Source organism: Arachis ipaensis, chromosome B10, assembly GCF_000816755.2.
Source record: "Arachis ipaensis cultivar K30076 chromosome B10, Araip1.1, whole genome shotgun sequence".
Taxonomy (NCBI): Eukaryota; Viridiplantae; Streptophyta; class Magnoliopsida; order Fabales; family Fabaceae; genus Arachis; species Arachis ipaensis.
This window is the reverse complement of record NC_029794.2, coordinates 135,328,440-135,340,228: the sequence shown is the minus strand read 5'-3', so window position 1 is coordinate 135,340,228 and position 11,789 is coordinate 135,328,440. Positions and strand designations below refer to the sequence as shown.

Below are 11,789 nucleotides of genomic sequence, written 5' to 3'. Positions count from 1 at the left end.
ATCATCATTGTTATTTGATATTTAGCATATAAATTATTATTATTATTATTATTTGTGACGGTATTTGGGATTACTATAAGAACAACGGGTTTTGAATTTTGATGACATTTTGATCCGTTTGTTTTTTTATTCCTTTTTTTTTGGTTTCGCGTGGTAACATAAATCAATAAAATAATTAAAAAAAGGTCAGAAGTAAATAAATAACAAGCTCCAGTTTATAATTAAACAATACATTTTTTTCTACTATTTATTAGGGATGTCACTGCATTTAGTTTAGGTTTTTTTATAGATTAATATGGGCCAGCAATTTTATTAAATTTTGGTCAGCATGTAACCAGCAAAAAAAAGTGAGTCATGGGATAAAATCTCACACCAATCTTACACTATTAAAATCATTATTCATGACTATTTAATGGCTATAAATCATAAAAATTGCTGGCTTGCTAACGCTCATCTATTATATTCATTAAAAAAAAAGCAAGTTTCTTAAATTTTTGCTCATATTTATTATTTTTGTGTAAATAATATCCTTTTATTGCAATTTGTGAAAAAAAAAACAAAAAATATAAATACTAATTAAAGCATAAATAATTGACATAATATATTCAAAAGATAATCGTTTTAAATAGATGTATTAAGTATGCACTGAAATTAGGTTTTCGCCCTTCTTTGTGCATAATCAAAATTCTAGATATCTTCAAAATATCAATTTTTTGCAAACTAACAGTTTTATCCGATTTTTCCTGTAATAAAATTGGTTGCGACTCTATTCTTCATATTATTGTTTTTGTCACATTCTCATTGCATGTGTAGTCCGTTTTGGACACATTATGACCTCTAGTATGTTATATTTGTACTATTTTTAAATGTTCTAACATTGTATTCTTTAAACTAAACTTGCAAAATTAATTATTGATTTTGTAAAGATATCTATAACTGTACTTAGTCTTTAGTAGGAAAATACTCAATCAAAATTTTTTTTTTATTCACTAATTATCTAATTATGTGAAACTGAATATCAATATATTTCGATCTTCCATAAAACACAAAATTTTTACAAAGTGCAATAGCTAACTTGTTATTACAAAATATCGTTATTGAAGTACTTTATTTTTTGTTCAATTTCTCAAGAATTTTTTTTATCCATACTGCTTGCATTGCATAACTTATTGTTGCTTTATATTCTGCTTCTACCGTAGAGAATGCTATTACAGATTATTTTTTCGAAGAATATAAAATTACACCAGAACCAAGATGAAATACAAATTTTGAAGTACTTTTTCTTGTTTCAATATCTTCAGCCCAATCAATGTAATCAACAATATTTATTTTATTAGTATATTCATAAAAAATACCATCATTTAAAGTACCTTTGATATATTAAAGAATCCTTTCTGCCGCTTACAAATATAGCCGTCAAAATGGGCTAAACTATAAGGCCAGCCCATTTACCCATTTAAATGGGTGGGGCTTGCCTCTAAAATTAAGTTCATTTAAATTTCAGGTTAAACGGGCTGAGCTCGATTAACCCGTCCGTTTAACCCGAAAAAATGAAAGGTTAAATGGGCTAGTCCGCCAGCTAAACCGGCGGTCCATTTATTTATTTTTTTAAAAAGTAGCATTTTTAATTGACATTTCTCTCGATTCAACCCGAAAATCTAATCCATCAACTAAAAAAAATACTATTTATTTAAGTTTTTAACCTAAAAGTGATATGTCTTGTCAAAATATTTTTCAAAATATAAATAAAAGGATAAACGGACCAACCCATTTAACCCATCGGGCTCGCCATAAAAGGTCTAGGCTAAAAGGTTATGACCCGCGAATAAAGCGAACTTAAACGGGTCAAGCCTAAATAGTTTGGGTTCGCCCGTTTGACAACCCTATTTGCAAATGGTTGGTATAAGGCTCCTCCATAAATCTGCTAAGCAATCCAACTCCAAACACAATATCTTGTCTAGTTGCAGTTAAGTACCTCGGACTTCTAATCAAGCTTTTGTAATAAGTAGAATTTACTGTTCTTCCTTTATCTCCTCTCAACAACTTAAACTTTTCTTCGACTGGAATAAGAACTGATTTGGAATGTACCATCTGAAATTTCTTCAAAATATCATTTGCATATTTCTTATGTGAAATAAAGATTCCGTCATCTTTCTAAACGACTTTGATGTCGAGGAAGTAAGACATCAAACACATATTTGTCATTTCAAATTGTTTTATCATAGTCTTTTTGAATTCTGCAATTATCTTCAAATTATTGCGAGTAAAGATCAAATCATCAATATAAAGGCACACGATTAAGATTTATCCAGATTCAACAAACTTGATATAAAGAGTATGTTCAAATGGATATCTTCTGAATCCATTCTAAGTGAAAAAAAGAATAAATAATCTTCTTGTATCACGCTCTTGGTGCTTGCTTCAACCTATACAAAACTTTCTTCAATTGATAAACTTTTTCTTCTTCTTCTTCTTCAGAAATTTCATATCCTGCAAGTTGCTCAGCATACACTTCTTCTTCTAAAGTGCCATTTAAAAATGCAGACTTAATATACATTTGATGTATTTTAATTTATTTTAAGCCGATAGTGAACTAATAATATGGATAGTGTCTAATCTAGCAACAGGAGCAAATACTTTAAAGTAGTAAATACTGGATTTTTGTTTGTATCCCTTAGCAACTAATCTTGCTTTGAAACGATCAATTTCATCGTTGGGATTGTACTTAATTTTGTAAACCCACTTTACTCCAATTGACTTCTTATCTGATGGTAAATCTATCAGCTCCCATATGTCATTCTTTTCAATTGCATGAATCTTTTCATCTATTATTTTTTTTCAATTGTTGCCTCTAGAGACTTCTTCAAATTTTAATGGCTCACAATCTGAAAATAAAGCAAAGTTGATAATTTCTTCATCGGATGGATCATCATCACTGCCAATTTCATAATCTGCCAATCTAGCAGGTAGTCTATATTTTTTGAGGTCTTCTAGAAGATTTTAGTTATTTAGTTGTGTTAGGTTGTCTTTGTTCTACTTCATCACATGAATTTGGAATTATAATTGGCTGCTTTTCTGTCGTTCTGTTCCAGTCTCAAATATCTTTCTCGTCAAACGTCATATTTTTTGCTGATGATCACCTTCTTTGATTCTAGATTATACAACTTGTATGCTTTTGAGTATGTGCTATAACCGTTAAAGATACACGTTTTATCTTTGTCATCTAACTTCTTTCTTAATTGATATAAAATATGGGCATAAGCAATATACTCAAAGACTCTGAAAATGATTAATGAAAAACCTCTTTTCACTCCAAACTTCCTTCGAAATTTTATCACGAACATCTTTCATTGGATACCTGCTATATACTAAAATATGAACCATTGTTGCGACATACATGAGTATGTTTTCTATATACTAAAATATGAGCATGCTTTATAACGATAGAAAGTATATCCATATATATCTACTAAAATCATTAATAAAAGTGATAAAGTACCTGCTATTACTATTGCTTAGAATCTTAATAAAACAAAGATCTGAATGCACAATTTCAAGTAATCTTCAAGCTCTTCATGACTTTTCTATAGGAAATAGATTTCTGTGCTTCTTTTTCAGTTGACAAATTTTACAAACACAATTAGGAATATGAATCTGTGGCAGACCAGAAACAAGTCTTTTTCTTGACAGGTAATTTAGGCCAGAAAAATAAAAATGCACAAACTGAATATACCACACTCAGCTATCATAAATTATTACATAACTCATGCAAGAAGGATTAACATGTTGAATTTTCAATGGAAACATTTTATTTGAAGTCATCTTTGCTTTATCTATGAACTTTTTGTTGTTGTCAAATATAATGCAAATATCCACTATATGTAATTATTTTATATCCGTTCTCAAATAACTGCCTCGTACTCAATAAATTGTAATCAAGTTCAGGAGTATAGAAAACATCAAAAATATAACTCAGAGAACAATCATTCAATCTAATTGGTATTTGTTCTTTTTCTTCAATAGGGATCTTTGTACTCTTACCAAACTTCAATAGAAATTTTTCTACCAGACATATGATTACTACAACCATTATCCAAGTATCATATATTTTTATCTTCAGCATATGAGTCACATGTAAAAAATAAAGTTTGAATATCCGGATTATCATCAGTATTTTGATGTTAATTTTCTGCAACATGTGCTTGATTATTATTCATTATTTTGATTTTGCAGTCTACCACTTTGTGTCCATACTTTTCACAATGAAAGCAGTAGAAATTAGTTCGTTCTTGATAAAAATTGTCTCGATTTCTTCTTTAGTTGACAAACCTGGAATTTATTCCACCTCTTCCTTGATTAGGTGGTGTAAAATTATTATAACTTCCATGGCTATAATTGCCACCACCTCTGCCTCTGGAACTTCTTCTACCTTTACTTTGAAAATTGAAAGTACGGTCTCGTCCATCTTATGTACAGCTTGATTCTGCACCATTGTTTAAATTCACTCGACTTTTCAGGGCTTCTTCAATTGATTTTTCTAACTTCTCTAATATTATGCTAATATGGCTTTCCATGGTTCCTTACAACTCTGCAATCGTCATAGTATCCATATTGTGGGACTCTAATATTGCAGTCGCCATATGACCATACTTCATCAGCATAATGCAAAAAGATTTTTTCACCACTTTGCTAATGGAAATATTTTTCATACTTTTGTCTGTTTGTATCACAAGAAAAATATTGCTTAACAATTTCTGAGTTAGACATCTCATACCTTTTATATTCTCTTCTCAAAAATTGTAACTTTGCTTTTTCGGCTTTATCTATGTCTTTGTACGACAGTTTCAACGTGTTTTATGCTTCTTTTACACTTTTAGCATTTGCTATTTTGCAAAACATTGTATAATATATACACTTTGGTAAATTTGAGACCATGCTAATTGATTTTGTTTCTATTAGGTAGCATAAACTCCTTCTTGCAAACCCAATTCAATAAAGTTATATAGGATCTAAACCTTTAAATAGGTAGACATCAAAGTCTCTTAATAATCAAATTTTTCATTTAATTTGGGACCAGACGATCCAACATTAACAACTCAATGCATTTTCGTTCATATGAAAATATGATTAAAGTACATGTGTTCAAGCCTTTATATGGGCAAAGTTTTATAATAAAATAATAATTTTTATAACAACTAAGTATACTTGTAATATTTCATGAAGTTAATAAAAACTTTTACAAGTCAAGTTATTTATTCAAATTTGCTTCAAATCCTTCAAATTTAGTCATCAACTTGAAACTTCCAATCATGATTCTTCGTTCTTCATAAATATTGTGTTGTCTTGCACCAGAAAAATAACTTGAATTTTTATCCGTTTCTACCACCTTCTAATTTAAAATACAACTTGGTTTCCAATTCCAATTCAATTTGATTCGAATTTTTTCAATGTTTTAGGATGTTGTATTTTTATTTTTCTTAAATATTCTTGATTTAATTATCTAACACCTTTGTCTATCTTTTTCGATATCTTTGTAAGTAATAATCTATTATCAAACTTACTAAGATTTGGTTTAATAAAATTTTTCAAAAATGTATAAAAGTATAAGCACTTTATTTTATATTTAGTAAATTTACTAAATATAGATATTACAAATTTTAAAAAATTATCTTTTAAAAGCTAATTTTTATAAATTATTTTTAAAAAATAAAAATTTTATCAAATCAAGCCTAACTTAACTCAATTGATCCTTAGTATTTACCTTTTATTCTATGTACTAACATTCATCGTGCTATTTCATTATGCTTCTATTTTATTTCTTTCCATGAGCACCTTCTCCTTTTATTTAGCTTGTCTAATGGTATTTCATATTATCATTTCAAAAATGTTTGATAGCAAAAAGAAAAAAGTAGACAAAAATAATTATAAAATAAATTTTGACTTATTTTTTTATTGTCTCTCTAATAACACCATTATCAATTAACGCTGTATAACTTTGCAATCAATTATGAAGGAATCGGTCCTAACTTTTCTTTTAATTTATTAAATTATATTAAATATATATTAAAATTATTTATACATATATAATACATATGAAAATATAAAATTTATATTAATAATAAATTAAAATATATATAACTTATTTTAGTACTCACTTGTTATTTTTTTTAATTTAATTGTTATCCCAAAATAAGTTTATTTAAGGAATACCGCCGGTGAGAGAGACTCTGAACCTCAACAATAGTCAAATCCATACATCATCCGTTTACTATGGCTTCTTCTAGCTGTCAACAAAACAAGCATTCTCCTTCTACTTCTACTGTGATTTCTTTCTTTAAGATTGTTCTCAGACAAGCTCTTCAAGATGATGACTTTGTAAGCATTTTCTCGTCTTCTCCATCCCCTCTTTTTCTTTTAATCTGTTTATCTTTTGAGATATTGTTTATTTAACAAAAAGTTTCTCTCTTTATTCCTCTATATATAATTTTTCTCGTTTATAAACATTTTCTTCATAGAACAATACACATGCATGGCTTCTTAGCTGCAAATATAGTAATAGTAAACTTCTTCTTCTTATTATTTAGATCATTTTCTATTTACAATAACGTAGGATTAATTATAATTAATTTTGTAGCAGAAGTACATGAAAAAATAAAAAAATACATAAGATGAATGAAAACCTAAAAACATATTTGTTAAGTGGTTACATCATTTTATGTACTCTGTATGTATTCTTACTACAAAATTAATTACGATTAAATCTACATTATTGTTAATGAAAAATGATCTGGCTAACACTTTCACTAATCAAGATTAGGAAATATTATAGAATATATTGCGGTGATTTGAAAAATTATCATATTCATCATCATTTTTCGTTATGCATGAGTTTTAATTTTGTTATTACTAATTTGGTCCCTACCAATTTTCATGTTGGATAATCCTGTCTTTTAATATTTTTTTATTTCACTCCTAGTCTCTAAATATGCAAACAATGCTGCAAAATAACCCTTTAAAATTTGAAATTAGTCTCTCCTTTAAAATAGGTGAAAGATTAATCTTTATCTCCATACAAAATTTAGGACTAATATGTTTGGACTATTTTACTGCACTATTTATAATTATTAGTGAAGGATGAATTGGGAGTTTAATGTTATTATTATATGAAGATATAGCCAAAAATCGTTAAATAATTTGATATATTTGTCTAAACTAGTTAACATAAAAGTCACAAAAAAAAAAAAACTAGTTAACATAATACATGTCAACATCTTGGTGAAGACATACTAATGTGTGTCACCTTATTGTTATTATGGTTGCTAACACCAGGTTCATAATATTGCAGAAGTACTGAAAAATATGGTTCTGGCCTATCAAACCCATTGTATCTTAAGCCTCCGGATGGTACTGAATGGAGAGTAGAGTGGATTAATCATGATGGTGGGATTTTGTTTAAAAAGGGTTGGAAAGAGTTTGTTGCATATTACTCTCTTAATCATGGCCATTTGTTATGGTTTGAGTATAATATTGGAACTTCTCACATGGAAGTATACATATTTGCCAATGATCAGATCAAAGAGCAGCTGCCACGCAGTAGTCAGCAGCCGGTGAAAAGGCCAGAAGAACAAAAAACTAGAGATGTGGATAGTAGTCCCAACACCCAAAACATGAGACTTAACGAGGGACTGCTGAAGAAAAGATTGAATGAACCATTTCCAAGAGAAGTCCAGGGACAACCGAAGAAAAAACTGAGAGCACTAGTGTCATCTGCTTCTAAAGATAGATAGTTGGAAAATGACACACAAATCAGGGATGTGGAAAGAAGCCTCAATTCGCACGGTATTAAATCTAAAGAAAAAAACCATGAGATGCCAGTGTCTGTCAATCAAGATTCTAATGGTATGTGTCTCATAATTAGATCATCCTTTCCTTTTGTAGATTCAACAGTTGTTTTTGAGTTACAACTTGCAACTGTTTTTTGTACATTATAGTGGCAGTTTCTGATTCTTTGTTTCCTATGTACAAGGTAAAAAGAATAGAAGAAGAAAAGATTCTGAATCTCCTGTTAGGCCCTGTCCTATAAGACCTGAATCTCTGAAAGAAGCTAAGAAGTTTAAGTGAGAAAAGCCCTCTCTCATCATCAAGCTCAAACGAGAGCACCATGTGTAAGTATAGGTTAATACATATATCCACGTTGAAAATTATATATCGTGAACTTCCATATGCTATCATTCTTCCAAACTTTGTGTCTTATTTCTAACTATGATGACATAAATATGATGTGCTGCAATACTTTCCAACTAAATTCTTCCGAAAATATTTTGAAAATAACCCCCAAAATGCAATTATAAGGTTTGGAAAGAAGTTGTTCCCTGCTAAGTTGATCTATAGGCCATCATCGATGCCTTTATCTCTACTGTTTGGAACTTTTTTGCTTTACAAGCCGGAGATGTTTGTTTGTTTAAGCTCATCAATAGAAAAGATCTGGCAATTGTTTAGGAGCTCTTAAACCGTGTTATTCTGTAAAAAAATTAAGATATCAGTACAACATTGAAAACATAATTAACTTTAAAAATGGAATAAAAGTTAGCATTATCCTCGTTAAAAAAATTTATATTAAAAATTAATTGAAAACTATTGTTAGTTTTGGCTAAAAGTGCAGTTAGCTTATGAATGCAATGACTATGTACTTGGTCCTTAATGTAACCACAATTTGTTATATAAACTAATCTTATGCTAAAATTTGTGTTGGTCTCCAACCCTATAGATATAACTTGTATCCAAAACTCTCCACAAGTAAAATTCATGCTAATTTTTTACAATTTTATTATGGTATCAGAGTCACTTTTCAAACCAGTGACTCATGGGATTCAGCTCTTCAAAGAAGTTAAGGAGCTCAACTCACAGAATCCCTCTTTCATGGTCAAGATAAGAGATAGTGATCCAAGGAAATCAAGGCCTGTAAGTTTATTTCGATACATTTTATTGATGACAAAACATAATATGCCATGCAAACTTCTGAGTGCTAGTTTATACTTAGTTTCACAAATTGTAAGTTTATAACTATTTTTTACCATGGTGATTCAAAAATGGAATGTGATGCAGAACTTATCAGCTACCTTCTACAGAAAGTATTTTAAAAAGAATCAGCAGGATGTAAAGTTACAGTTCAGAAAGGAGTCATGGCCTACTACGATAATCTACAAAACAGGTCACAGAGGAAGGAGAATGCTTGTTTCTTTGAAAACTAGAGGAAGCCATGGATGTTCTTCTTGTTCACAGACGCAGTTACAGTCTCTCTGGTAAGAAGACAAGTTTATTGAAAAAGAGAAAGAAGATGACAGCAACAGAAGAGTATTTAGCTTCAAAGAAACAAGCATTCTCCTTCCTATGTGACCTGTTTTTTCAAGATTGTTCTCAGACAAAGCCTTAAAGATGGAAACCTTGCAAGCATTTTCTTCACTTTATATCCTCTTTACTTATAATATTATTTAATGCGTACTTTCTCTTTCTGATTTTTCCCTTGTAAGGGTTTCTTTCATTTATGCTTATTACTAAGACTAGTTTCATACTTTCATTTGAATTGCAGGAGGTACCAAAAACGTTCATTAAATGATGAAGAAGCTAGTCAATCTGAATGAAGAATGCAGTGTTGAAAGCAGCGTACGCATATATTCCACATAAAATATTTTACATATGGCGTATTGCATTTCATGTAACTGTGCAATAAATATCTTATTTTTCTTAGGCTGTGTTTAAATTTCGTTCAAATGAATAAAAATTACTGTGTTGTTTGAAGGTTGAATTTAGCTACAAGTAACTTTTATGCAAATTTTTATGGTGTACATGTAAAGTTGTTCAAGAGGCAAGGAAGTTCAAGTCAAATAATCCCACTTTCTTAACCAAGATAAGGCAAACTCAACTATCTCGATCTATCTCTGTCAGAAACATTTTACGTTTGTTTAAATATGACATAATAAACTTGTACCAATTTACCAATTATTCCAATACAATGAATTAAAAAAAGTTATACACTCATTAAAAGTTTTATTTTGGTGACTACACTCATTAAAAGTTATTTACATTGGAATCTTTTATGGAATTACTGCAACTCTGCAAATAATTAGTAACTTTCTAAAAAGTGAGAAGTATAATAAATGAGGGAGAATGAGTGAAATAGGATCCAAACCATAAATTGCTTTGAAATAAGTAGTTGGGCAACTTTTGATTAGGTACTTTGTCCAAATAACATCTTATACTACCGACAATATATAATTCTACATGTATTGTTTCTGCATGGATCACTGATATATTTCTAGTTATGGTAGTAAGGAGATAACACTGCAATGCAGATATATTTCTAGTTATGGTAGTAAGGAGATAATGCTGCAATGCAACCATTTAGTATGATGAAAACACTCTGTTACAACTCTTGATCCCTGAACATACTCCATTGATCTGCAACACAAGTAAGCAAAGCCATTCGCTAATCATGGCTTCGACGAATATGAACCTTAAAATCTGGACCTTGTCTGTTAATGAGCTCAAAGATACAAACATCTCCGGCTTTCAAGTTATTTTCTTCAAGGAACAAGCGCCAATTAGAGATAAGGGCATTCTTCCTATTTGGATAATAGATCAATGTTGCATGCCACTGCTTCTTTCCAACTCGTAGAATTGCATACTGCTTCGTGTTCTCGAAGTACATTCTGAAGAAACAAACTGGAAGATTCTGCAATCATATCAGAATATTTCATCATCATGGTTCACAACAGTCTTAATTTTGCATGACATACAAAGTTTGCAGAGAGATAAATGAATCAACTTACTGCTGGTGATCCTGTTTGGTGCATTTGCTTAATCTTTATGACAAAAGAAGGATTTTTCGACTTGAACTTCTTTGCTTCTCTAATAACTTCTTTATGACAAAAGAAGTATTTATGCATTTTAGCAACAAAGAAAATAAAAAAATTAAACAAAATCAGTAGAATCCAAAAAATGAAAGAATGATGAGATTATGAAACAGACCATCCATATCTGGTCTGGCACGTTGAATTATTGGCAGCTTAAGATCTGCTGTCTCTTCAGATTGACCATCTTTTTCATTCTCGACATGCTGCTTCAATTTTTGTGTATTGGGATTTTTATCTTTATCTTTAGTTTTGATGGCACTTTTCATTATTTTGCTTGTAGAAGTAGAAGCACGTGATTGCTTTGGTTCTGCTATCACTTTTTTCTTCGGCCGGCCTCGGCCCCTTCGTGGCGGCGGTTCATCCAAAATCTCAACCGAGTTGTCATCACCGATTCGGCCATTGGAAGGATAATCAATTTCGAGGGCACTCATGTCGAATATGTTAACTTTGATGTTAGAAGTTCCATTGTACTCAAACCACAACACATGACCATTCTCCAAAGTGTAAAATGAGGCAAACTCTTTCCAACCATTTTTAAACAAAATCTCACCATCACGATTAGTCCAATCTATTCTCCATTCAGTGCCATCTGGAGGCTGGAGTTGCACTGGATTTGGCATATCACCACCATATTTCCTACAGAACTTGTTTGGCATTTTCTGCAATGCCAATGAAACTGTTGTTGGTAACCATACTTAGCAAAACTTAGGGGTATTCATGAATCGGATCGTATCTACAAATCTGCGGTAAATATCCGCATCCGATACGAAAAATTACAGATCCGATCCACATATTGATCGGATCGGATAGGATCCAATCCGCATTCTTTACGGATCGGATCGCGGATATCTACCCTACATCCGCATATCGGATCCG

The 11,789-nt window shown here is 30.6% G+C and overlaps 2 protein-coding genes across 9 annotated transcripts in view; one reads left to right on the top strand and one right to left on the bottom strand.

Annotated features, from left to right (window-relative positions):
* Window positions 6,213–9,801, top strand: LOC107622452 (B3 domain-containing protein At1g49475-like). 7 transcript variants are annotated; one of them, XR_002355751.1, is made up of 5 exons: window positions 6,214–6,375; window positions 7,346–7,440; window positions 7,572–7,899; window positions 8,027–8,165; window positions 8,840–9,801. XR_002355751.1 is itself a non-coding variant. In XM_016324345.2 (2 exons), exons 1-2 carry the CDS (start codon window positions 6,365–6,367, stop codon window positions 7,785–7,787), a joined length of 453 nt encoding a protein of 150 aa, XP_016179831.1. In that variant the 5' UTR covers window positions 6,213–6,364; the 3' UTR covers window positions 7,788–7,902. The 7 variants fall into 7 exon arrangements, 1 of the variants encoding a protein (XP_016179831.1); XR_002355750.1 differs by having other exon boundaries at window positions 7,346–7,899; window positions 8,840–8,961; window positions 9,590–9,801; XR_002355748.1 differs by having other exon boundaries at window positions 7,346–7,899; window positions 8,840–8,961; window positions 9,106–9,801.
* Window positions 9,917–11,789, bottom strand: part of LOC107621185 (B3 domain-containing transcription factor VRN1-like) — a 2,909-nt gene continuing 1,036 nt past the window's right edge. Inside the window, exons 2-4 of one of the 2 annotated variants that reach the window (XM_016323220.2) lie at window positions 11,029–11,572; window positions 10,830–10,915; window positions 9,917–10,732 (exon numbers count right to left, since the gene is read on the bottom strand). In XM_016323220.2, the coding sequence (XP_016178706.2) occupies window positions 10,487–10,732; window positions 10,830–10,915; window positions 11,029–11,572 (876 nt within the window). In that variant the 3' untranslated portion in view covers window positions 9,917–10,486. The remainder of the gene's footprint in view (window positions 10,733–10,829; window positions 10,916–11,028; window positions 11,573–11,789) is intronic. The other variant, XM_021113646.1, reaches the window with a different exon arrangement.